The sequence below is a fragment of the Ornithorhynchus anatinus genome, chromosome X1 (assembly GCF_004115215.2).
Source record: "Ornithorhynchus anatinus isolate Pmale09 chromosome X1, mOrnAna1.pri.v4, whole genome shotgun sequence".
NCBI classification, from domain to species: domain Eukaryota; kingdom Metazoa; phylum Chordata; class Mammalia; order Monotremata; family Ornithorhynchidae; genus Ornithorhynchus; species Ornithorhynchus anatinus.
Genome location: NC_041749.1, coordinates 105,374,087 through 105,400,227, shown reverse-complemented (window position 1 = coordinate 105,400,227; position 26,141 = coordinate 105,374,087). Strand labels below are relative to the sequence as shown.

At 50.3% G+C, this 26,141-nt stretch overlaps 2 protein-coding genes across 2 annotated transcripts in view; both read right to left on the bottom strand.

The window, feature by feature from the left end:
• LOC100681834 (olfactory receptor 24) overlaps nt 1–26,141 on the bottom strand; it is a 162,653-nt gene that overhangs the window by 12,377 nt on the left and 124,135 nt on the right. The window lies entirely within an intron of this gene.
• CASP14 (caspase 14) lies at nt 15,520–24,425 on the bottom strand. The gene is made up of 7 exons (XM_029050388.2): nt 24,235–24,425; nt 21,936–21,992; nt 21,340–21,489; nt 20,535–20,760; nt 19,755–19,871; nt 18,628–18,731; nt 15,520–17,167 (listed from the first exon to the last, which is right to left on the bottom strand). Exons 2-7 carry the CDS (start codon nt 21,948–21,950, stop codon nt 17,063–17,065), a joined length of 717 nt encoding a protein of 238 aa, XP_028906221.1. The 5' UTR covers nt 21,951–21,992; nt 24,235–24,425; the 3' UTR covers nt 15,520–17,062.

Here is a 26,141-nt window from a genome sequence, read left to right as displayed (position 1 = left end):
CGTGGGACACCCTGATTACCTTGTATCTCCTCCAGAGCTAAGAACAGTGCTTGGCACATAGTAAGCACTTAACAAATACCATCATTATTATTATCCAATCGTATTTATTGAGCACTTATTGTGTGCAGAGGACTGTACTAAGTGCTTAGTTTCTGAACCTCATTCATCCCACATACCCCCAATGATCTAGCTACCTACTTCATTGGAAAATTAACACCATCAAGTCTGAGCTCCCCAAAGCCACCCCTCTCCCTTCTCCATCCCCCCCACTCTCAACCCTCTCCTCTACTTTCCCATCCTTCCCAGCAGTATCCTCAGAGGAGATCTCCTCCCTCCTCGCAAGTGCCACCCCTTCCACCTGTGCTTCGAACCCCATTCCCGCTCACCTTATAAAAATTATCACCCCCTAACTCTCCTCCTTAACTTCTATCTTTAACCACTCACTCTCCAACGGCATCTTACCTTCTTCCTTCGAACATGCCCATGTCTCCCCCATCCTAAAAAAAAGCCTCTCTTGACCCCACTTCCCCTTCCAGTTATCATTCTGGAAGTGCCACCCCTCCTACCCTTCCTTTCCAAACTCCTAGAACAAGTTGTCTACACTCACTGTCTCGAATTCCTCAACTCCAACTCTCTCCCGGACCCCCTCCAATCTTGCTTCCATCCCCTCCACTCCACCGAAACTGCCCTCTCAAAGGTCACCCATGACCTCCTTCTTGCCAAATCCAATGGCTCCTACTCTATCCTAATCATCCTCAACCGCTCAGCTGCCTTTGACACTGTCGATCATCCCCTTCTCCTCAACACATTATCCAACCTTGGCTTCACGGACTCCATTCTCTCTTGGTTCTCCTCTATCTCCCTGGCCATTCTTCTTGACCTCCTTCATGGGCTCCTCCTCCCCTTCCCATCCCCTAACTGTAGGGGTTCCTCAAGGGTCAGTTCTTGGTCCCCTTCTGTTCTCCATCTCTACTGACTCCCTTGGTGAGCTCTTTCGCTCCCACGGCTTCAACTATCATTTCAATGCAGATGACAACCAAATCTACATCTCCTGTCCTGTTCTCTCTCTCTCCCTCCAGGCTCATATCTCCTCCTGCCTTCAGGACATCACCACCTGGATGTCCGCCTACCATGTAAAACTCAACATGTCCAAGACTAAGCTCCTTATCTTCTCTCCCAAATCCTGTCCTCTCCCCAATTTCTCCATCACTGTGGACGGCACTACCATCCTTAGTGTCTCACAAGCCCGCAACTTTGGTGTCATCCCTGACTCTGCTCTCTCATTCACCCCACACATCCAAACCATCACCAAAACCTGCTGGTCTCACTTTCACAACATCGGCAAGATCTGCCCTTTCCTCTCCATCCAAACTGCTACCTTGCTGGTACAATCTCTCATAATATCCCAGCTGGTTTATTGCATCAGCCTCCTTTCTGATCTCCCATCCTCCTGTCTCTCCCTGCTTCAGTCTATACTTCACTTCGCTGCCTGGATTATCTTTCTACAGAAACACTCTGGGCATGTCACTCACCTCCTTAAAAATCTCCAGTGGTTGCCTATCAACCTTCGCATGAAGCAAAAACTCCTCACTATTGGCTTCAAAGCTCTCTGTCACCTTGCTCCCTCCTACCTCACCTCCTTTATCTCCGTCTATAGCCCAGCCTGCACACTCCACTCCTCTGCCGCTCACCTCCTCACTGTGCCTTGTTCTCGCCTGTCCCGCTGATGACCCCTGGCCCACGTCCTACCTCTGGCCTGGAATGCCCTCCCTCCTCGCATATGCCAAACTAGCACACTTCCCCCTTCAAAGCCCTACTGAGAGCTCACCTCCTCCAGGAGGCCTTCCCATACTGAGCCACCTTTTTCCTCTGCTCCTCCTCCCCTCCCCATCGTCCCGACTCCCTCCCTCTGCTCTACCTCCCTCCCCGCCCCACAGCACTTGTTTATATATGACATATTTATTATTCTATTTATTTTATTAATGATGTGTATAGACTGTAAGCCCATCAATGGGCAGGGACTGTCTCTATCTGTTGCCGATTTGTACATTCCAAGCGCTTATTACAGTGCTCTGCACATAGTAAGTGCTCAATAAATACTGTTGAATGAATATCTATAATTCTATTTATATTGATGCTATTGATGTCTGTCTACTTGTTTTGTTTTGTTGTCTGTCTCCCCCCTTCTAGACTGTGAGCCTGTTGTTGGGTAGGGATTGTATCTATCTGTTGCTGAATTGTACTTTCCAAGGGTTTAATACAGTGCTCTGCACACAGTAAGCGCTCAATAAATACAATTGAATGAATGAACCAATTTTGAGGTAGTCCCTATCCTGACACTGCCTTTCTGAAGTCATCTTTTTGTGGTGAGCCCACAATAAGCTGTCGTATTAATGACTATTTATGATCCCGTGAACAATAACAAGGGTGAGACTTTGCTAAGGCACTGATGGACTCTACCTGGGACAGGGGATTGCGGGCCTGTGGGGGTGGAGCATGGAGGGAGGCGTGGCTTTCTCTCCCTGTTCTTTCTCTCCCTGTTCTACCCAGCAACAAGCCTGCACCAATCAATGACTGCATGTAGAGCCACAGCTGTAACACCTAAAACAGATAAAAGGCAGCCTTTTTGGCTTGTGGGAGGTGAGAGGGTATATGTAGAAGTAGTAAGAGAAGGAACAGAGGTATGCAGAGAAGCAATAGGAGAGCAACATTTGGAAGCAGGAAGAAGAAGCATTGGGGAGAATGGGCTCCTTTGACCACAGATGAGTATTGGCCCCCTGGTGGAGTGGGGTGGGTGGGTGAGTGAGTGTATGTATGTGTTGGTAAAGCTAAGTAAAAAACTTTATACATTAACCTTGGTGATCAGAGGTGTGATTTGACTTCTCCTATGTGTCTTTGAGGCTCTCCCAGTCCAGGAAGGGCCTGGTTGGTATGAACAAGAGGACTCATGATACTTTTAAGACCTTCTACCACACTGACCTGGCTTAGCCCCCAGTAGTCCATCGAGCTCAGGACTTTGCTTCTGATAGTGGCCCTTGGAGGAACTGGGTGTCGGTGACCCTACTGGGCACCTGTGTGTGTGGCTGGGGCAAACCATCCAATACCCCTTTAGGGATAAAGGTTTCTGTCAGGAAAAACCTTGGCTCTGAGGCTTCAGGACTGAGAGCCTGGGAAGAGGATTTGATTATGATAGTGGCTTATGTAACACCTCTTGCCCTTGCCCTCTCACATCTCTGCCAGCCAAGTTCATGCTGGGGCACAGAGTATAATGAGTGAGTAGGCAGCAGTGTTGAGGCACAGAGCAAAATGCTCACAAAGGTTTTTTTTTTTTAGTGTAGGACCCATTTATGGTCAGAGGGATACCATAAATCGAAGCAGTGTAGCCTAGTGGAAAGACCTTGGGCCTGAAAGTTAGAGGACCTGGGGATTAATCCCAGCTCTGCCATTTGCCTGCTGTGTGATCTTGAGCAAGTCACATAATTTATCTGTGCCTCAGTTACCTTATCTGAAAATGGGGATTAATACTGTGAACTCCACATGGGACATAGAGTGTATCCAACCTGATTAGCTTGTATCTTCTACTATCAACAGTGCAGTGCCTGGCACATAATAAATGCTTAACAAATGCCATTATTTTAAAAAAGTGACCATGGCACAGGGCCGATGCTTTTCTCTCACACCATGACTCAACAGGCAGTTGCCTTGGTTGCTGCTGGGATCTGTCCTGTATTAGCCAGCTTCTTTTCAAGATTCCTGCTGGGTCTGTCCACCTTGCAGAATGCCCTGGGTGGTTCTTTGGTCAGAGACCTTCATCATTGATGACATAGCCCAAGCAGGCAGAACCATTCAATTAATCAGTCAATCAGTGGTGTTTTGTGAGTATTTTATTATGTGCAGAACACTGCACTAAGCACTTGGGAGGGTTCAATACAATCCCTGCCTACAGGAGCTTACTGCCTAGGGAGGGGGATTCAGGAGGCCAGGACTAGAACCCAGGTCTCTAATTCCCAGAACTGGGCTGGAGCAACAGTGGACCCTATTATGACTTTATCCAAACCCTTCTTGAACCTGCTGATATTCTGGCTGTACAAGTTCCTCTGGGATCCAGCTCTGTAAACTCATCCTGCTGCTGAGTGAAGTGCTTCCTTCTTTTGAACCCACCCATTTTCACGCTTCAGTGGATGTCCCCTTATTCTGGTGCCACGGGAATTGGGGTACAACAGTTTTGGGTTCACCCTATCCACACCTACTATGATTTTTATAAGCTTCAGTCCTTCTTAGCCTGTGTCTTTACAGAGTGAAAAGTCTTAATCTTTCCAGTTGAACCTCATGCAGAAGTTGCTCCATTCTCTAATGACCTTGGTTGCCCTTCCCTGAACCTTCTCATGAGGACCCTGAGGGAACAGGAACCAAGTTTAATTCCCACCTGGGTATTCTCCCCCAGCACTTTAGTAGAGTGCTCTGCACCCAGTAAGAGTGCAATAAATACCATCAACTGATTTCATTCCACTCTCGCTCATCTAAATTCAAAACCTTCTGCTCCCAGGGGTGTAATTATGTCAGTGTGTGTTTAGAGACCACTGGTGCCTTGGGACAGGGGCTCTTTGTGTATGTTTCTTGTATCCAGGTGCTAATTGCTCAGGGTGTTTTAATGGGTGCACAGGTTTGGAGATGTGTGTTCCCTAAGGGCAGTTGAATCCTCCAGCTGGATTAACTTCTTGGCCAACGTTGGGCGTCTTCCTGTTGGAACTGGGACTTGCCTGGAAGAGATCCAAATCTTAAGAGTTGCCCGAGCACTTCTAAGTCAGGCGAATATAGACAGTATATCTGGGTGGGAATTACTCCCTGCCCTCCAAGACCTGGGGCACTCCACGGTGGCAGTGACAGCACCCAAGCTGTAGTGAGAAGGTGGGGATGGAGAGGAGAGGCGGGAGCCCTGACTCAAGAGGGATGCAAGGCTGGAAATATGGCCTCTACATCACTTCCCTCCAGCCGTGTGGGAGTCTAAGTCTACTCCAGGTTCAGGATCAGACTTCCCCATCCCCTTCCCAGCAGGCTGGGACAAACCTGATGCACCTGGCCACTGGGCTGAGCTTCCCAGGAGAAGTTTCTGGGGCATGACAATGCCCAGTGTTCATCACTAAGGGGGTAGAGCCAGGGACAGTCCAAAGGTGTGGCTGCTCCCTATGGCCCCCTCAGAAAAGTGTGAGAAGTTTAGCTTCCCTGATAGGCTGTTAGGCAAATGCTTGAATGTCCTCTTGGTTTGTCCAGCCTTCCCTGGGGTCCCTCTTTCTGCCCTACACCTCTGCTTCTGGGATTACTCAGGCTCCAGTGACAATCTGAAGCCTCTGAGGAGAGACTCTGGTGTTATCCTATGTGTCCTTTCGGAACCAAGGAGCGAAGTGGGAGCAACCATCTTGCCCAAAGATGTGTAAACAATAAATAATAATAATTGTGGTATCTGTTAAGGATTCACTATGTTTCAAGCACTGTATTAAGTACTGGGGTAGATACAAGATGAGCAGGTTTCACACAGGGCTCACAGTCTAAATAGGATTCGTTCACTCATTCATTCAATCATATTTATTGAGTGCTTAATGTGTGTAGAGCACTGTACTAAGTGCTTGGAAAGTACAGTACAATAATAGAGACAATCCCTGCCCATACAGGCTTACAATCTAGAGGGGAGGAGACAGACATCAAAACAAGTAAATAGGCATCAAAATAAATAAATAGAATTGTATATATATACATAAGTGCTGTAGGGGTTGGAGGAGGGGAAAGAGCAAAGGGAGAGAGTCGAGGTGATGTGGAAGGGAGGAGGAGCTGAGGAAGAGGAGGCTTAGTCTGGGAAGGTCTCTTGGAGGAGGTGCACCTTCAGTAGGTCTTTGAAGGGGGGAAGAGCGATTGGCGGATTTGAGGAGGGAGGGCATTCCAGGCCAGAGGTAGGACGTGGGCCAGGGGTCGGCAGCGAGACAGGTGAGATCGAGGTACAGTGAGAAGGTCAGCACCAGAGGAGCAGAGTGTGCGGGCTGCGATGTAGAAGGAGAGAAGGGAGGTGAGGTAAGAAGGGGCAAGGTGATGGAGAGCTTTGAAGTGGGAGAACAGGTATTGAATTCTCATTTTGTTGATGAGGGAATTGAGGCAAAGAGGAGTTAAATGACTTGCCCAAGGTCCCAAAGCAGACAAGTGGCAGAACAGGGATTAGAACCCAGGACCTCTGACTCCCAGGCCCCGTGCTCTATCCACTAGGCCGTGCTGCCACAGAGCCCCACCATGCTCATGCAGCTACGGCAGAGACGGGATGGGCTGCATTGGGAAGGCGGGGGAGAAGTTGCAGCTTGGAGAAGGAAGGGTGGCTTCTCACAGAGGATAACAGCCCACAGCGGTCACGTACCAAAACTCCTTGCGAAAGAGGCTTTGTGAAAGGCCTCCAAGAGGGCGTGATCCCTGTGGCGCAACAGAAAGCTGGGGGGAGAGAGGTGTCTCAGGCTCTGTCGGAAGTGGGCCTCCCAGCCAGAGCACAGGCCCCTGCACAATTGTTGGTGACTGAAGCCGCTGGCTGTGCTTCAGAGGGTGTCTTGCCTCCAGGTAACTGAAGCCGCTGGCTGTGCTTCAGAGAGTGTCTTGCCTCCAGAGAAGGGGGATAGAAGGTGACCCTGGAGGGAGAGGTCCAAGAGAAAGAGATGGGAGGAAATCAGGTCCCTGGGGAAGGATGAAGCAGGGGAAAATTGGAGGGTTTAAACATGCCTGCTGGTCCAGGGCAGACAATTATGAATGTCTTCTAGACCATGAGCTCCTTGTGGGCAGGGAATGTGTCTACCACCTCTGTTGCATTGTCCTCTCCCTAGCACCGAGTACAATGCTTGGCACACAGCAAGCACTCAATAAATACCACGGATTGATTGATTGACTGGTGTGCTGTTCTCTTGTTGTTTGGTGACCACTGGATTGCCTACCTCCCCCGCATTCAGGGGACACCACTGGTGAACCTTTACTTTGGCTGTGCCAAAACAAACACGAACCTGCACAGGAGGTAACAGTAACATCCCCGACATGATGCTGAGAAGAGCAATCATCGGCAAGAATCAATCAATCAATTAATTGTGTATGTTGAGCACTTAGTGTGTGCAGAGCACTGTACTAAGCATTTGAGACAAAGTACAGTACAGGAGAATAGGCAAGACATGTTCCCTGCCCACAGGAGCTCACAGTCTAGGGAAATGATCAGATTGAACACAGCCCTGATCCCACAGGCTAAGAGGTAGGGAGAAAAGATATCTTACCCCCATATAACAGATGAAGTAATTGAGGCCCAGAGAGATTGTGACTTGCCCGAGTGATGTGGGACTGGAATTCAAATCTCCTGGTTTCCAGGCCCCTGCTCTTTCCACTAGGCCAGAAGAGCAGGAAATCATGCAGAAGGGAGTGGGAGAAGAGGAAAAAAGGGCTTAGTTGGGGAAGGCCTCTTGGAGGAGATGTGCTTTTAATAAGGGTTTGAAGGTGGAGAGAGTGATTGTCCGATATGAAGAGGAGAAAGTTGCAAGACATTGGCAAAGGGTAAGTGGTGAGATAGATGAAATCGAGGCACAGTGAATAGGTTGGCATTGGAGGAATGAAGTGTGTGGGCTGGTAGTAGGAAATCAGGGAGGTAAGGTAGAAGGACGCAAGGTAATTGAGTGTTTTGAAGCTGATGGTAAGGAGCTTCTATTTGAAGAGGAGGTGGGTGGACAACGACTGGAGGTTCTTGAGGAGCTTGGGAACATGGACACAAAGGGAAGGGGAAGGAAGGGAACAGAAGGGAACAGGAGGGGAGAGATGGGAAGGGAAGGGCAGATTTTAGCAGTATTGTGAAGGTTGAACTGATGGGGTTTGGTGACAGATTGATAATGATTGAATGCAATCAAACCACCAGCATTAAAGAAATGATCATCACTTCACCCCTTTCCTGGACAGGACATTTGAGGAGAATGGATGACAGCCGGATACTTGAGCAATTGCTCTCTGGGAGTTGGGATGGGTGAACTATAGAAAAGGTGAACAAAAGAAACCCTTTACAGATCCAGTGAAGCCAAACCTCAAATGGTAGGGCAGAGCAATGGACAGTTGGAAGACAGTCACAGATCACAGTCTAGTTTTGGCTTGTGGTGATCAGAGCTGGGGCAACTGTGTTAAGGCAGTGAAGATCAGGACACAGAGTGGAAGAAAAGAAAGCCGGGTCAGGCACTGTGCTTAAAAATTTACAGCGGGGCTACAAAAAGTGATCTTCACATGCACATGATGCAGAAGTGATTGTCAGTGATGCCTTAGTTTTACCCATGCCCCATCCCAGTCCTCTTGTCCCACCGCCACCCCTCATCCCCCTCTCCTCGTCCAGGGCCCCGCCATCTCCTTCCCATCCAAACCCTCCCCTCCCCCCGCCCTTCCCCCCCTCCTCCCCCTGCACCCACAGCTACTTCCAAGTGTGGCCTCTGGAACCCCCGCTCTATTACAGGCAAGCTACCTTTCATCCATGACCTTTTCCTCTCCCGCTCTCTCCTCCTCCTCGCCCTTTCGGAAACGTGGCTCTCTCCCGAAGACACGGTCTCCGCCGCTGCTCTCTCCAGCGGAGGCCTCTCCTTCTCCCACTCCCCCAGACTCACCGGTAAGGGAGGAGGCGTCGGCTTCCTCCTCTCGCCCCGTTGCCGCTTCCGCACTATCCCTCCTCCCCCCCCCTCTCCTTCCCCTGCTTCGAAGCCCATATCATTCGCCTCTACCACCCACTCCAGTTACTTGTCGCCGTCATCTACCGCCCTCCCGGTCCCACCTCCGACTTCTTCAACCACCTTGACCCCTTTCTCACCTTCCTTCTCTCCTTCTCTCTGCCCACTCTGATCCTTGGAGACGTCAACATCCATACGGATGTACCCGATGACTCCTCTGCCGCCCGCCTGCTATCCCTCCTCGACTCTGCCGACCTCCTCCTCCACCATACCGCGCCCACTCACCGACTCGGTCACACCCTCGATCTCGTCATCTCCTACCGCTGCACTATCTCCTCCCTCACCAACTCTGAAATCCCTCTCTCTGACCATAACCTTCTCACCTGCCTCATCTCTCACACTCCCTCCCCCTGCAAATCTTCGCTACTGCCCCAGAGACCTCCGCTCTCTCGATCCCATCCGTCTTTCCAATAGCATCTCTCCTCACCTTGCCGCCCTGTCCTCTCTTCCCACTCTCGACGAGCGGGTCTCCGCTCTCAACTCCACCCTCTCTACTCATCTCGACTCTCTCGCCCCCCTTTCCCTCCGCCGCTCTCGCTCCACTAACCCACAGCCCTGGATCACCTCCTCCGTCCGCCTCCTACGCTCCTATGCTCGAGCTGCTGAGCGCTGCTGGCAAAAGTCCAAGCACCAAGCCGACCTCACACACTTGAAATTTATCCTTTCCTGCCTTAACTCTGCCCTCTCCTCCGCCAGGCAAAGCTTCTCCTCCTCCCTCATTGACACCCATGCCCGTCACCCCCGCCGATTGTTCCGGACCTTTAACTCTCTCCTTAGGCCCCCTGTTCCTCCCCCTCCCCCATCTCTCACCCCCAATGATCTGGCCACCTATTTCCTCACAAAAATCAACACGATCAGGTCTGAGCTCCCCAAAGTCACCCCTCCGCCTCTCCCCTCCCCCCCCACCAACCCCCTCCCCTACTTTCCCATCCTTCCCTGCAGTATCCTCAGAGGAGATCTCCTCCCTCCTCGCAAGTGCCACCCCCTCCACCTGCGCCTCGGACCCCATTCCCTCTCACCTTCTTAAAACCATCGCCCCTGCCCTCCTCCCTTCCTTAACTTCTATTTTTAACCACTCAATCTCCAAGGGCTCCTTCCCCTCTGCCTTCAAACATGCCCACGTCTCCCCCATCCTAAAAAAACCCACTCTTGACCCCACTTCCCCCTCCAGTTATCGTCCTATCTCCCTACTACCCTTCCTTTCCAAAATCCTAGAACGAGTCGTGTACAATCGATGCCTAGAATTCCTTAACTCCCATTCTCTCCTAGACCCCCTCCAATCTGGCTTCCGTCCCCTCCACTCTACCGAGACTGCTCTCTCTAAGGTCACCCATGACCTCCTTCTTGCCAAATCCAATGGCTCCTACTCCATTCTGATCCTCCTTGACCTCTCTGCTGCCTTTGACACTGTCGACCATCCCTCCTCCTCCATACCTTATCTCACCTTGGCTTCACGGACTCTGTCCTCTCCTGGTTCTCCTCTTACCTCTCTGGCCGATCATTCTCGGTCTCCTATGCTGGAGCCTCCTCCCCCTCCCATCCTTTAACTGTTGGAGTTCCTCAAGGGTCAGTTCTTGGCCCTCTTCTGTTCTCCATTTACACTCACTCCCTCGGTGAACTCATCCACTCTCACGGCTTTGACTACCATCTCTACGCAGATGACACGCAGATCTACATCTCCGCCCCTGTCCTCTCCCCTTCCCTTCAGGCTCGCATCTCCTCCCGCCTCCGGGACGTCTCCACCTGGATGTCGGCCCGCCACCTAAAACTCAACATGAGCAAGACTGAGCTCCTCATCTTCCCTCCCAAACCCGGTCCTCTCCCAGACTTCTCTATTACCGTGGATGGCACGACCATCCTTCCCGTCCCGCAGGCCCGCAATCTCGGTGTCATCCTTGACTCGTCCCTCTCGTTCACCCCACACATCCTATCCGTTACCAAGACCTGCCGGTTTCACCTCTACAATATCACCAAGATCCGCCCTTTCCTCTCCACCCAAACGGCAACCTTACCGTTACGGGCTCTCGTTATATCCCGGCTAGACTACTGTGTCAGCCTTCTCTCTGACCTCCCTTCCTCCTCTCTCGCCCCGCTCCGGTCTATTCTTCACTCCGCTGCCCGGCTCATCTTCCTGCAGAAACGATCTGGGCATGTCACTCCCCTTCTTAAACAACTCCGGTGGTTGCCTATCGACCTCCGCTCCAAACAAAAACTCCTCACTCTAGGCTTCAAGGCTCTCCATCACCTTGCCCCTTCCTACCTCTCCTCCCTTCTCTCTTTCTACCGCCCACCCCGCATGCTCCGCTCCTCTGCCGCCCACCTCCTCACCGTCCCTCGGTCTCGCCTATCCCGCCGTCGACCCCTGGGTCACGTCCTCCCGCGGTCCTGGAACGCCCTCCCTCCTCACCTCCGCCAAACCGATTCTCTTTCCCTCTTCAAAACCCTACTTAAAAATCACCTCCTCCAAGAGGCGTTCCCAGACTGAGCTCCTCGTCCCCCTCTACTCCCTCTGCCATCCCCCCTTTACCTCTCCGCAGCTAAAGCCTCATTTTCCCCTTTTCCCTCTGCTCCTCCACCTCTCCCTTCCCATCCCCACAGCACTGTACTTGTCCGCTCAACTGTATATATTTTCGTTACCCTATTTATTTTGTTAATGAATTGTACATCGCCTTGATTCTATTTAGTTGCCATTGTTTTTACGAGATGTTCTTCCCCTTGACGCTGTTTAGTGCCATTGTTCTTGTCTGTCCGTCTCCCCCGATTAGACTGTAAGCCCATCAAACGGCAGGGACCGTCTCTATCTGTTGCCGACTTGTTCATCCCAAGCGCTTAGTACAGTGCTCTGCACATAGTAAGCGCTCAATAAATACTATTGAATGAATGAATGAATGAATCAACTAAACCCACACAAACCAATAAAATCTCACTTACATTAGCATCATCTTTGAACTCAGGCAGATATATTCTATATCTAGTTATCCTTTTACATTCAGGGATGAGGCCACTGATGGTGAAGTTTATCTATGGGTGTGGCTTATGTATTTGTTTATTTTCTCGCCTCTTAAATTCCCAGTCCTTTCAAATCTTCTACCTAAAAAGAGCCTCTTTTTTCAGGATTGCAGCGGGTCAATTGGGTCTGTCTGCCACAGTTATTTCCCACCTTTCAACTAGGATGGCATATTGCCTGCGGCTTTGCTTTATTGCATCCTTAAAATGCTTCCTCTGTTCCCCTTGCTTTCGGTGGCCCTATTTTAGCTTGGAATACAGCCACTGTTTGGGTAGCCTATTGTCACTCCTTCTCTTCATTCATTCATTCAATCATATTTATTGAGCACTTACTGTGTTCAGAGCACTGTACTAAGCGTTTAGAAAGTACAATTCAGCAATAAAGACACCTGCCCACAACAGCAAAATCTGTGTTGAGGTGAGCATTGTTTCATATTGAGGTGAGGACACTGTCTTGGTAACACAGTTTCCAGTTGACCCAGCCTCTCCTAGTGAGGCATATCCAACTCAAGACATGGGAAGGCCTTGGACCCAAGAGAGAATGGCATCCCAAGACTTCATCAAGCAGGGACCTCTTAGGGTTCTGTGAAAGTTCTGGGTGGTGTAGGAAGCTCCCTTGGGGAACTAGTTCCTGAGCTTTATTTCTTATATAGCAGTGGTATGGAGGCAGCCTGAGCAGGGAGGGGGTCGAGAGAGCTCCCTCGTGGCATCTCAGGAGGGCAATGTCTCCTTCTGCTCCATTTCTGGGGCCCTCAGCTGGTGGACCCAGAGATTCTTGACCTGTTCCTGGCCAGCTCACTCCTCTTCCTCGCTATCACTGAGATCTGGCTCTCTCAAGGGTGGGCTTGCCTCCCACTCCTCCTGTCTCACGGGGAAAGTAGAGGAAAGGGACACTAAGCCATGTCTAGCGTGGTTTAGTGGAAAGAGCACGAGCCTGGGAGTCAGAGGACATGGGTTCTAATCCCTGTTCTGCCACTTAATAATAATAATAATAATGTTGATATTTGTTAAGCGCTTACTATGTGCAGAGCACTGTTCTAAGCGCTGGGATAGACACAGGGGAATCAGGTTGTCCCACGTGGGGCTCACAGTCTTAATCCCCATTTTACAGATGAGGTAACTGAGGCACCGAGAAGTTAAGTGATTTGCCCAAAGTCACACAGCTGACAAGTGGCCGAGCGGGGATTCGAAACCATGACCTCTGACTCCAAAGCCCATGCTCTTTCCACTGAGCCACGCTGCTTCTCACACTTGTCTGCTGTGTGACCTTGGGCAAGCCACTTTACTTCTCTGTGCCTCAGTTACCTCCTCTGTAAAATGGAGATTAAAACTGTGAGCCCCAAGTGGGACAACCTCATTACCTTGTATCTACCCCAGCATTTAGAACAGTGCTTGGCACATTGTGCTTAACAAATACCATAATAATAATACAGCTATTCCAATCCCACTCACCCCGCTCATGTCTACCACCCTCTACAGCTATTCCACTCTCCTGGTCCCACTTGCTAATTTCTTGCTGATTTAGACACTTTTCTCCCATTACTACTCTCATTCCTTTTTCATAGTCTGATCCTTGAGGACTTCAACCTCCAACACTATCTCATCTCTAACCTCATTAACTGAGGCAACTTCCCACTTTCCAACCACTATCTTCTAATCTGCCAGCTCACTCATGCCCCCGTTCTTCTAGTTGTTTTTCACCCCCTACCGTAAATGCTGTGCTGTAGAGTCACTCTGCCTACCCCAAGTTATCTCACCCCTCCTGGATACTCTGCCAACCCCCCCATCACTAGATGCACAAATATATGTCCTCAACTCCACCCTCTCCACCAACCTCAACTCTCTCACCCCTTCCCCTTTTGTCACTCTTGCACCTCCAATCCCCAGCCCTGGATCTCCACTGACATCTGTTTCCTCCTTTCCTGCACCCTGCAACTGAATGCAGCTGGTGGAAATACGGGCTCCAGATACACTTAAGCTATGGCAAAGTCACTCTGGGGTGCTACAGTTCAGCTGTTTTCTCTTGTCAACACTACTATTTTTTCCCCATTGATTCACATACCCATAACCTCCATTAACTTTTCCCAACCTTCACTTCTGGCTTGAAGTCTCCAGTCCCACAACAGCACCACAGCAACAAGCATAACATCACCACAAGGGTGGCATATACACCATGTGGTTGGGACTACAGGCCCTGCATTGGCATTTTCAGCCACTCATGCATTCATAGGTGACTCTTGCTTTGATGGAGTCTTCTTGGAGCAGAAAGGACAATTATGTATGTTCTCAAGTGCCCACATGATGTCTTTTGATCACTGTGCCCTGGTGTCAAGTTTTGGGCTTGAAGATGATTCCACCCCAATCTGGAGTGGACAGCCAGCATTAATGTGTGCAGAGCATTGTACTAAGCAATTGGGAGAGCACAGTACAGCAGTTTTAGTAGATGTGATTCCTGTCCATGAGGAATACATGTCCATGTATTTACAGTTTACAGGGAGAGACAGACCTTAAAATAGATTAGGGATGGGGAAATAATGGAAATAGTAGAAGATAAGAATATTTCCATAAGTACTGTACGGCTAGAGTGAGTATCACAGTGCTTAATCAGTGTTTGCTCACAGTGCTGGTCTTCCACCCATGACTCAATCCTGGATGGGTGTAGAAACAGAAAGCAGGGAACCCAGGATGACCTGGGGAAAAGGAAGGGGACAGAATTCTCAGGATGGGGAAGAAGATTTGGGAGCAAAGTGGAGCGGAGGGTCAAGTTTCCAAAACACATGGTATAGGGAGATGTGCTGGGCCCTTTGACACAGACCCATGAGGGATCCTTCCCTTTGCCTCTCACTGCTGCCACTTCTGTCACTACTGGCAGTATCGTTGACTGATTTTCTATGACTTTATGATTTTTTTAATGGTATTTGTTGAGCGCTTACTATGTGTCAAGCACTGTTCTAAGATCTGGGGTGCATACAAGTTAATTAGGTCGGACACAGTCCACATCTCAAATGGGGCTCACAGTCTAAGTAGGTGTTAGAACACATGCTATGAGACTGGGGCAAACAGGAATCGGAATCAGGCTATTGAGCAAACAGGCAGGGAGTCTGCCTAGATGATCATGGGGAAGGAAGAGGTTCCAAATGAGGACAGATGGAAAGGGTTAGGAAACTTCAGTCTGGAAAGATGCAGGCTGAAATGGGACAGAATGGAAACCCACAGTATTAGGAAGGGGATGGACAGGGATGGACAGCAGAATTGCTGTTTCCCAAATCCCACAGCATCAGGGTGAGGGGACCCCTGTTCAAATTGTAAAACAAAGGAAATCTTTCTTCCTTAGCAGAGGTAATCAGATGACATTCATTCCTACAAGAAGTTGTACAAATGAAAAGAGCAGCAGATCTCTAAACGGATTATTAGAGGGCAAATTGGGGATGCAGAAGGGGGAGGTTTGGGATATGGGGTGATTGGTCCCTAACCAAGAGGATGGATGTCCTGGAGGACCACCATCACCTGGTCCCTGGACCATGGGACTGAGCAAGGGTGTCTTGGTCTTATTGTCTTCCTCCATCTACCATGGAAGGAAGAGGCTGGGCTGAAGAGAGGATCACTTTTGGCCAAACAATCTGGCCGCCCCCTCCCCGCAGCCCCCACACCCACACACAGATCTCAAGGGCCCTCGGAGAAAGAACTGGGTCCAGGAATCCTCATTAGACACAGAGACAGACACAGGGATTGAGATTTTGACTTTAGAATCTCCTCGTGACATGGGTTTTATTCAGTGAGGCACAGTTTTATTCAGTGAGGCACATGAGGTCTCCCTAGCCCTCCCCTGAGGAATCTGCTACCTGGACTAAAGCAATCAATGTCTTATTGCCAGCAACCTCCTCCTAGTGATCTGTCAGGATCCCCATCCGTGGGACTGTGATGGTCATTGTCATCAAGCGATGCTCCCCAATGTCCATCACATCGAATATAAGCCCTTCCACCAAATCTTTTCCTCTTACCTAATCACCCTCATGATCCACCTCACCCTGGCCAATGCTTTTGTCTCTAGCCAAGCAAGCTTGTTTCCTCTCACTGGCCACAATTGTTCACCTATGGAATGACCCCCCTCCTTTTGCTCCTCCAGGAAGACATCCAGGATGAACTCATCCTGGCTCTAGTTTTTCCAATTATTCAGTGTCCCCTTATCACTTGACTAGAGCTTTATATACTAGTTTAAAAATGAAGTTCCCATTGTTCGTGCTCTTTTGCATTTTTTATTATTTCTGGGGTTTTTTTGTGTGCACTTCATGTACCTTTTTTAAGGTGATGTGTGTTTATGTATGTTTGTATGTGTGTGCTTATGTTTCTTTGTTCCAATCAGACTGTCAGTCCCTTAAGGGCAGACACAGTGTCTCCTCTTTTTTCTGTCCCTCCCACAGTGCCCAGATCTGGGGTTGTCAAACAGGTGGGGCTTAGTACAGTCTGGTGACAATTGACTGACAGGTCAAAATGGAGAGTGTCAGTTGGAATGTATATTCTGTAGGTCCTGGGAGAGCAGAAGTGGGAATTTGTATGTGGCAGTAAGGGATGGCGTATAATAGCCTTTCCTGTACATCTTAGGTGTGTTTTTAACCAAAATCGGCATGGGGCAAGCCAAAGATTTCACCCTTAACTAACGCTGGCAAGAGTAGTGCTGGACAGACAACAGGATTAATATTTTCAGAATCACAGACCGGTAGTCTGGCCTTTGAGCCTGCCCTGACAGCAGCATCCCTAGGATGAACCTGTCAATCATGCAGATTCCTTGGTCAATCAGTGGCTCCAGCGAACTCCCCAGGCTCCTATTTTGCCAGACCCCTTCCACACTGGGCCATCAGGAGCCAAGCTCTCTCCTGACTCACCGTCCTAGCCCGCAGGCCACTGTCACCTAGCTGGGCTTCTCAGGGTGGCAGGGAGGTAAATGAACAAGGCCAAGGTGGCGAAGGGTGTAGGGCAGGGGGGTGGAGGGGGGAGTCTTGTCCACCTGGGACAATCCTGCTTAACATTAGCTTGGTACCAAAGGTTAGTTCTGCCCTGTGAATATTTGGGTCAGAAGAAGGATTTGCCTCTTGAGGATTCCTTTAAAATAATGTGCAGACTTGTTTCAATCAGATGCTGTCCCCTTCAGTGGTCCCCAGACACAAACAGGAGGATTCCCCATTTCTCCTGTCCCATGTTACGCTCCCTTGTTCCTGCAAGCCAAAGTTTCTGCCTTCCCCACCCCCCACCTCCACTCTCTCCAGCCCTCTGCTCAGCTGCCTCCCCCGATGCCCCTACTGCAGGTACAGCTGCTTCCTCAGGGTGCTGTAGATTTCCGGGTTGACCTTCCTCACCTGGCCTTCCCAGACCAGCTCGGCCTCCGCCATCCGCCTGGTCACCTGTGGAGAACTCCAGGGGGATCAGGTCATGGGGAGGGGTGACTCCCTAGGGGAATCCTTATCCCCATTTACCCACAGGGAATTCTGGGTCATGGCAGCCTAGATGAGCGGGTCACAGAAAGAAGGGAGGGGAGGGGAGTCATCTAAGGGAGAGAGAGAGGAGCTGGGGTGGGAAGGTTGGATGCCTGAGTTCTAGGTAGGGCAGATGAACTTAAATTTGGATACCAAGGTCCAGACTGAGGCTCAGAGATGGCGACTTTTCATTGAGAGTACAGGGGCACAAAGGTGGCAGGAAGGAGCTTCACTGTGAGACCAAAGGGGATGGGGCTGGGAAGGGGTGGGGGCAGATAACCCAGAAGTAACAGATCAGACAGACTCAATCTGGGGTCTTTCCAGCCCCACTCAGAGGAAGCTCTGGGGTTTCAATGGAGCCACGGGGTGGTGGATGAGGCTTGGAGTCTGGCCTAGATGGCTGTGGGGGTGGAAAACTGGCCCCATCCCCCAGTGGCTGGGAGCTGGGGTGGGGGACCACTGGCAGTAGGTGACCACGATGGCATTCAAGAATACCAGACACCCCTTGGCCAATTTCTGCTCTCCAACCCACCAGTACTTGACAGGGGACAGTCCAGCTGAAAACTGGATTGTCTGTTATAAAACTGAATGAATGGCCACCTTAACCAGCTCCCATCATTCCTACAGAGTTAGCAACTTTCCTGTTAACCCCAGCATCCTCAGCACTGGAGTGGGGTATTGATTCTGGTTGCATCCTCAGCAGGGCAGAATCTGGTGCAAGCAGACTCATGCACCCTCTCCACCCCAACTGGGTGTGCACTCCCCTTCTCCACACATATGTGCTTTTTGGGGGGAGTGCTAGCCACCTGGGCAATGGCATGCTAAAGTTCTGGATGGACACAGGTGGAGAGAGGATAGACCGAAAGGGCCCTGGGTACTGATGTCAGGGCCGGTGGTTTGGCTGAGCTGGGCCTTCTAAAAAGAATCAGTTTTGGGACAACTGGCTGAAATACTAATTTGAGGTAAGGGAGACACCAATGGAGGCAGTATGATCTAATGGAAAGAGCTTGGTTTTGGGAGTCAGAAGAGCTTTTTGCTGCTCTGATGGGTGACTTCAGGCAAGTCATTTAACCTCTCTCTGTCTCAATGTCCTCCTCTGCAATAGGGGGATGGTTCTCCCCACCTCACTGGATTATTGTGAAAATACAATGAGAATATTGATATGAAAGGCCTCTGGGAAGATAAATGCGCTCTATCAACTCAAGGCATGATCAGGGGAGAGCAAGGAGCCGGGACTGGGGGAGGCCTTGTGCTGGAAACCCCAGGCTGGGGTGGTAAATGCTGGGTGGGGAGAGGGGAGCCCTGAGGCCCCACGGTCTTTGAGGGAATGGAGGGAAGGGACTGGAGAGCGGGACTGGGTGGTGGAAGGGACTTGGGTGACTCTTCACCTCAGTAAGGAGGTCCAGAATATGACTCTTCTCCTTGGTGAAGACGTCCACCAGAGTCTGGATGAAGCAGGAGCCTTCTTTAACGTTCCGGTAAGCGATGTACCCTGAGAGACATGAGCAGAACGAGCCTGTTGGCCTCTGAACTGGAGCAGTCCCAGTGGACGGCTCTACCTGCCCTGGGACAAAGACTCATCTTGCTGATACTCCTAAACACTGGGTCCCTCAGGGCCCATTTGAGAGGATGCAGGGGGACATGGGTCAGGGGGCAAGGATAGAATGACCGGATGTGGACCCAAAGGCAGGGCTCCATAGTAGGATGCAGTGGGGTGGAGTGGCGGGGGGTGGAGGGGAATGGCTTTGCCTCCACATGTCATAAAGACTCCTTCTGCTGAGAAGCAGCATGGCCTAGTGGCAAGAGCATGGACTTGGGAGTCGGAGGACGTGGGTTCTAATCCTGGCTCCACCACTTGTCTGCGGTGTGACCTCAGTCAAGTCACATCACTTCTCTAGGCCTGTTACCTCATCTGTAAAATGGGGATTGAGACCGTGAGCCCCATGTGGGACAGGGACTGTGTCCAACCTGATTGCCTTGTATCTACCCCAGTGCTTAGAACAGTTCTTGGAACATAGTAAGCTCTTAACAAATGCCATAATTATTATTATTATTCTATGCTCCAGGGCTGGGGACCAATTGGACCCATCATTCTCCTCTACCCACTCCCCATTATGCCCTATGTCCCCATCCTGACATGGGTTTTTGGGTTTTCCAAAGCCCCAGTGCTGTCTAACCTGTTCTGATCTTATATTTCCCTCTCTTCTTTCCTCTCTTGCTCTAATTCATTCATTCAATCAATTATTGCTTCATTTCAATTCATTCAAATCAATTCATTCAATTATTGAGCGCTTACTGTGTGCAGAGCTCTGTACTAAACGTTTGGGAAGTACAATTTGGCAACAGAGACAAGCCCTACCCAACAAAGGTCCCACCCATTCCTGGAGTGAGGAGCCGGTTGGCCTCCCTCTCTCTTTCTGCCCAGGATCTGGAATGCTAGTTGGATGTATGCGGGACATTGCCTGGGATCCCCAAGAAGGTCAAGGAAGTGGTAGGTGGCAGTGGGAGCCCTTACCTTCCACAGTGGAGTAGACATGCAGGGTGTCCGTGAAAGTTGGGATCCTTGGAACCTTCTGTATCATGGTGGTCAGGACCTCCTCTGTCCTCAACATCTCTCCTGAGTCCTTCTGGTCTGAAACCCACGGCACAGAGATTCTTTTCAGAACCACTTTGCCCTTAACTGGCTGACTAGCTACTCAGAAGGTTTCAGAGTAGGAAATTGCATCAACTTTTGAGGTAAACCTGCCGGTGAGTGCTATGTAGCACAGCCCTGGGGACATAGGCCTTAGCTGTCTGGACTGGACTCCCAACTTCTTTCATCCGGGGGTTCCAAAAAGACCTGAGGGTTTCCAAATGGGGCTGAAAGGAGTTAAGATCCAAGCAGGAGCTGATAGACCACTGGAGGAAATGGGCACACACACACTGTATTGGGTAGCAGCGGGGAGAGTCAGAGGGAGGGGAAAACACATTCTCTGTCCCCAAGGGGCTGAACTGATGGTCTGGTTGGGAAGACAAGACACACACACCCACAGACATAAACCAAGAAGCAGGCTGAGAACACACGAAGGAACAAGGATCAGAGACATAAATGGGCAACTACAGAGGGACCTAAGTGCTGGGGGTGGGTCTGAGGCCATCAGAATAGACAAGCTGGAGGTCCAGAGCTGAAGGCCCAAAGGATGTGGCTGTGGGGGTGGCCCAGAGGCTAGGAGAGCTAGGTTGCCCAGCCTACCCCCTTCTTCCCCTGTTCTTTGCCTGTCTCCTGCCACAGGAGTGTAGAGGGGCCCTGACTGACCTCCACGGCAGGCCTGCAGGATGAACACTTTGGGTTTGCCCAGGAGCGCCCGGCAGCTCTTGTTGGTCAAGACATCATACAGCTCCTCCAGCTCCACCACCTGCTCATCTGCCCCTAGCAGGTGTCCCTCCTTCCCGTGAGCCATGAGCACCACGAAGCAGCAGCTTACAGGGTCTTTCCGCCCTTCCATTTCCTCTCTGAAACGTACCAGCTCATCCCGAAAAGCCTAAAAAAAGGTTGGGGGGTGGGGGGAGGGGAAAAGAGGGATGGAAGGCAGGAGAGGAGAGGGAAGAAGGGAGGGAGAAGGACTGACTGAGAGGGGTTAACCTACCTATCCAGGCTCTGGAGGGTGTAATAATAATCGTAGTGGTATTTGTTATGCACTTATTATGTGTCAAGCACTGTTCTAAGCTCTGGATTAGATATAAATTAATCCAATTCAACACAGTCCCTATCCCACATGGGTTTCCTCATTTTACAAGTGAGGAAAGTGAGGAACCTAGAAGTTAAGCGACTTGTTCTAGGTCACACAGCAGTTAAGTGGCAGAGCCAGGATTAGAACCCCAGGCTTCTTACTCCCGGGCCTGGGTCCTTTCCTGTAGGCCACACTGCCCCTCATGAAAGCTCTATGCAAGGTCCCTGCCCTTATCAGACCCTGGGCGATTCAGTCTCCCTCACTCTCTAGCCATCTTCCCATGTGTCCCTAATGCCCCACCCCTCCACTTCCTCTGACAAGACTGTGTTCTGAGAGTTCCAGTCAAGACAGGAACTGGCCACCCACAGGGTCGGGCAGGTGAGAGTTTACCTTAGCAGGTGGGTCCCGCCTCACGGTGCTCTCAAACCTCAGGGCCTGATACATCCTCTCCAGTGCCGCAATGTCCGGCTCCGCTCCCTCTCGGTCTTTGGTGATGCACAGAGTGAGGGCGAGCCGCGCTCCTGACATGTCATAGACCATCTGCGGGGAGGAGGATGAGTGCGGCAGAACCAGTGGAGATGAATGGAGAGGATCTTGGTTGGAAGTCCAGGGGAACAGGGATGGAGATAGGGTGGTGAGGGTGATGAGGTATTGTGTCTGGTGGGGGTGAGTGGAAATCCACGGGAATCCACTTCCCAGGCAGATGAAAGAAAATGCCCAGAAACCCTTTCTTCTCCCCCATGACTTCCAGACCTGTGTTTGGGAGGTTGTTTCGCTATCTGACAGAGGAGAGTTGGAGCGGGTTTGAGTTGAGTGGAGAGGCCATGAGGTGCTGAAGACTTCTTCAAGGGGAAGGTAAACTAAGGGGTAGGGACAGAGGAAAAAGAGGAAGGTGCTCTAGGGCCGGGGGCAGGTGGTGTTCTCATTCATGTCTTTTTTTGAAACCTTTCCCCCATACGCCCTCCCCTTCCTCAACCCACACCCACCTCCTCAGAACTCATGGTGTCTTCGTCCTTCCTGGGGATGTCACGGGGAGCATCAACCTGGATCATGAGATGGGAGAAAAGTGTGATGGCCTTTCCCCACCAGGGGGCCACCTGGCCCCTCGGAACTGGGCAGCATAGGGAGTGGCCACTCCCCTCTCCTCTCCTCCCCAACTCAGTGAACAGTGGGGCTAAGGAGAGGGTCCAGGGGAGAAGAACTGGGCTTCTACCCTCTTCTCCCACTATTCAATATCAGGATTATTGATTGTGCTTCCTCACAGAGAAATATCTAAGTGCCTCAGTGGCTACAGGCACAAAGTATGGCTTGCAGCGGGAGAGACCTGCCCACCTGCATTTTATCTGCCCAGTGGTACCCCCAACAGAGCTGCAGCTTGATTCAGGTTTTAGCATGTGGGCACAGGTCGCGTGTAGGTAAGGCTCGCTGGTGCTACAGTGGCTGAATGAAAGAGTAGCAATAGTCACTGCCATCGGGATGCCTGGATAAAACATGGTGGGGACTGTGACCCTTTCTGAAGCCACTATTCTTCTTTCCCCTTCTCCCCCCACCCCCACCACTCCATTCTCTCTGCTCCTGGCCCCTCCTCTGTTCACCTTCTCTTGTCTCTTTCCTGGGCTTACACCACTCAGACTTGAGGGGAGGGTGGCAGGACAATTAGGGCAGAAGCGTATGTACCAGTAGAAGGTTTGGGCTTGGGGTACAAAGGTGGCCATCCTCCTGCTGGAGACCTGCATTACCCACAGTTTACCAGCATCCATTCAGGTCTCTAGTGCAGGGGATGGCAGAGTTCTTGCCCAGCTTGGACACAGAGAACATGCCCTTTGCATTTCCTCTTCTTGAATCCTTATCCTCGAAATGAAGGTGCTACACCCCATAATGCAATATCCCTTCTCCTCCTTGGGCAAACCCTTTACCCAAGCCCTTGCCTGTAGAGAGGAAGAGTCAGAGCCAGGGATAGAATGTGAGCTGCTGAATCTACCAGATAAAGTCTCTCATTAATTAATCAATCCATCAGTGGTATTTATTGTGTGTTTACTGTGTGCAGAGCACTATACTAAGTGCTTGGGAGAGTAGAGTATGATGGAGGTTGTAGACATGTTCCCTCTCATGTCCTCCTTCTCTCCTCGCCTCCTTCCCACACCCTCACCCCCATCATTGTGGGAACATGTCTACCAACTCTGAGGTACTATATTCTCCCAAGCACTTAGTACAGTGCTCTGCACATAATAAGTGCTTAATAAGTCCCAGTGATGATGATTATGATCCCTCAGGCTGTGGACCTTTTAAATCTGGCAGTCCCTGAGTGAGCACCAGCTACCTACTTTCTGTCACAGTGCCAAACCAGGTGGCTATGTGGACGTGTGGATGGGCAGGATGCATGCCAAACTCCCCAATGGCCTCTGCTACTTTTCATCCCATGACACCCTCCCACCACCCGACCCAGACAGAAACAGAACTGGACAAAGGAAGGTGGAGGTGGGTCCAGGATGGTGGCCAGGAGGAACTAAAGTTCAGCACAGATGCTGCCAGAAGTAGCATAAAACCCAGAGCCTGGTGGCTACTCTGGCACCCTCCAGCACATGTACAGAAAGTTGCCAGTGCCTGGTCTAGATCCAGACCCCCAAATCTCCCTCTTCTGGTCCTGGTCCCATCCAAAAGCCCAGGCACTGGTCTAGATCCCCAGTGACAAGTTGGAGGAAGGGACCCAGCAGGGGAGAAGATCAGTGCTTAATTTGTAATGGAAAAGTGCCGAGACTCTCTCTGTAAATTTTAAATTGGTAATGACTGAGCATGTGGGAGTATTATGGTTCAGACTATCAAGGACAATGATACTGCCGCTGAGACAGTCATAATAAGTTGATTCCAAAGAGCAGCTGACTAGAAGAGTCCTGAATGGGGATGAGCTATTTAAAACATCCAAGATGCTCACAAATCTAAAATTTAGGTTTTATTTTTATCTTCAGAATGCAAGGGGCAAGCCCAGTGGTTGCAGGGTGGGCACAAATGGATCCCTAGAGAAGACTCTCTCTGACAACACAATAGGAAACAGGGAGCAGCTCCTTTCCTTACAACTACCCCCACCCTGCAAACACAAGCTGCACAGAACCCAAAGTCACTGGAGACCCCCAAACCTCCCTCTTCTGGTCCTGGTCCCAACCAAAAGCCCAGACCCAAGGAGAGGGAACTAGGGGCTCGTTGTGCTTTAGCATTCATGAGAGTTGGGGGAGAGAACCTTTTGTTCAGGTCCCAGGGGAGAGGGTGTGCAGGTAAATAAATACTCACTCCTCGCTCAGCCAGGAACAGTCTTTCCTTGTGGGTAGATGGGGAGTCTTGAGAGTGGGCCCGGCAGTGTGGTTCTGTCAGGTGTCCTTGGGGAGAATCCCTGCCCCTTTCCCAGTTCCTGGGAGCAGGCTGATTTGTCTGGGTGAAGCTTAGAGAAGACCCAGAGCCCGTCTGCCTACTGGGAGAAATTGCTCCCTGGCTCTGCTAGTTGTGTAACAGCTGAGCAGAAGGAACACACCCGACACCAGCCCACTCCCCTGACACCCACCCCTGCAGCCAAGTCTTGGCAGGGTTCCCAGGGCTGTGTAGGGCCCCACTGGCATGGGGACTGGGCTAGGGAAATGGATTTGGTGAGCAGGACTGGAAGCTGCCCCATCGGGGTCATTGAGTTTGAGGAGACTGTGGGTGGGCAGTGTCTGTCTGACCGTGACCAGTCCTCCTCCTCCGTGACTCCTGTTGTTATTCTTGGATCCACAGAGAGTTAATGATACTGCCCTGGGCTTGCCAGGACTTGGATGATCTACATTGACCAAACAAACTGGACAATGTCCAAGCAGGCATTTCCTTTTTACTCCACAGACATGAATAGAAAGTTGAAATGCTTCCCTTGATCCAAGGAAGACAGTCGGACCAATTTCCCCATTAGATTACTTCTCCTGGGTGTATATGGCATACAGAGCCCTGAACTAAGAATAATAATAATAATAGTGGTATTTAAGTGCTTATTATGTACAAAGCACTGTTTTAAGCTCTGGGGTAGATACAAGTTAAACAGGTTGTCCCATGTGGGGCTCACAGTCTTAATCCCTATTTTTACAGATGAGGTAACTGAGGCACAGAGAAGTTAAGTGGCTTGCCCAAGGTCACACAGCAGACAAGTGGCAAGCTGGACACTTTGAAATACACATTAGAGGTTGTACTCTCCTGACACATCAGGAATTGGGACAGGAAATACTGGAAAGTGAGAGGTGGTTTGTGAGCTAGGATATGATGATTTTTCTCTATGGTACTTGGAGAAAAATATGGAAACACAGAGATAGCCTTAGGAAGAGCTATAGCTGGTGAATATAAGCTCCCACAGGTCAGTCAGTCAATCAAGCATATTTATTGAGTGCTTACTGTGTGCAGAGCACTCTACTAAGCACTTGGAAGAATACAATAAAACAATAAGGAGATACATTCCCTGCCCATAGCGAGTTTACAGTTTAGATGGGGAGGCAGACATTCATATAAATAAATAAATTACAGATCTGTACCTAAGTGCTGTGGGGCTGGGAGGGGGGAATGAATAAAGGTAGCAAGTTAGGGCAGTGCAGAAGGGAGTGGGAAAAGAGGAAAGAAAGGCTTAGTCAGGGAAGGCCTCTTGGAGATGTGCCTTTGATAAGGCTTTCAAGAGGGGGAGGGTAATTGCCTGTCAGATATGAGCAGTGAGGGTGTTCCAGGCCAGAGGCAAGATGTGGGTGAGACCATGGCAATGAGATAGATGAGACAGAGGTACAGTGAGTAGGTTAATAATGTTGGTATTTGTTAAGTGCTTACTATGTGCCGAGCACTGTTCTAAGCGCTGGGGTAGACATAGGGGAATCAGGTTGTCCCACGTGGGGCTCACAGTCTTAATCCCCATTTTACAGATGAGGGAACTGAGGCACAGAGAAGTTAAGTGAGCATTAGAAGAGCGAAGTGTGCAGGCTAGGTTGTAGTAGAAGAGTAGTGAGATGTGGTAGGAGACACCAAGATGATTGAGTGCTTTAAAGCCAGTGGTGAGGAGTGGGGAAGTGGGATGCAGACTCTTGGGACATTATGGCCTCATTCTATCCCATTAGCCTCCTTGAAACTTCCATGAATTTAGCTGCTTATTAACTTGCAGCTGATTTATTTATCACAGGTTTTTATTTATGCTGATTTTC

Coding starts and splice junctions, on each gene's coding strand:
- CASP14 (XM_029050388.2), bottom strand. Junction 19,872..20,534: donor CCTGCAGGCCTGCCGTGGAG/GTCAGTCAGGGC, acceptor CGTGGGTTTCAG/ACCAGAAGGACTCAGGAGAG. Junction 18,732..19,754: donor TGTCTACTCCACTGTGGAAG/GTAAGGGCTCCC, acceptor CATGTCTCTCAG/GGTACATCGCTTACCGGAAC.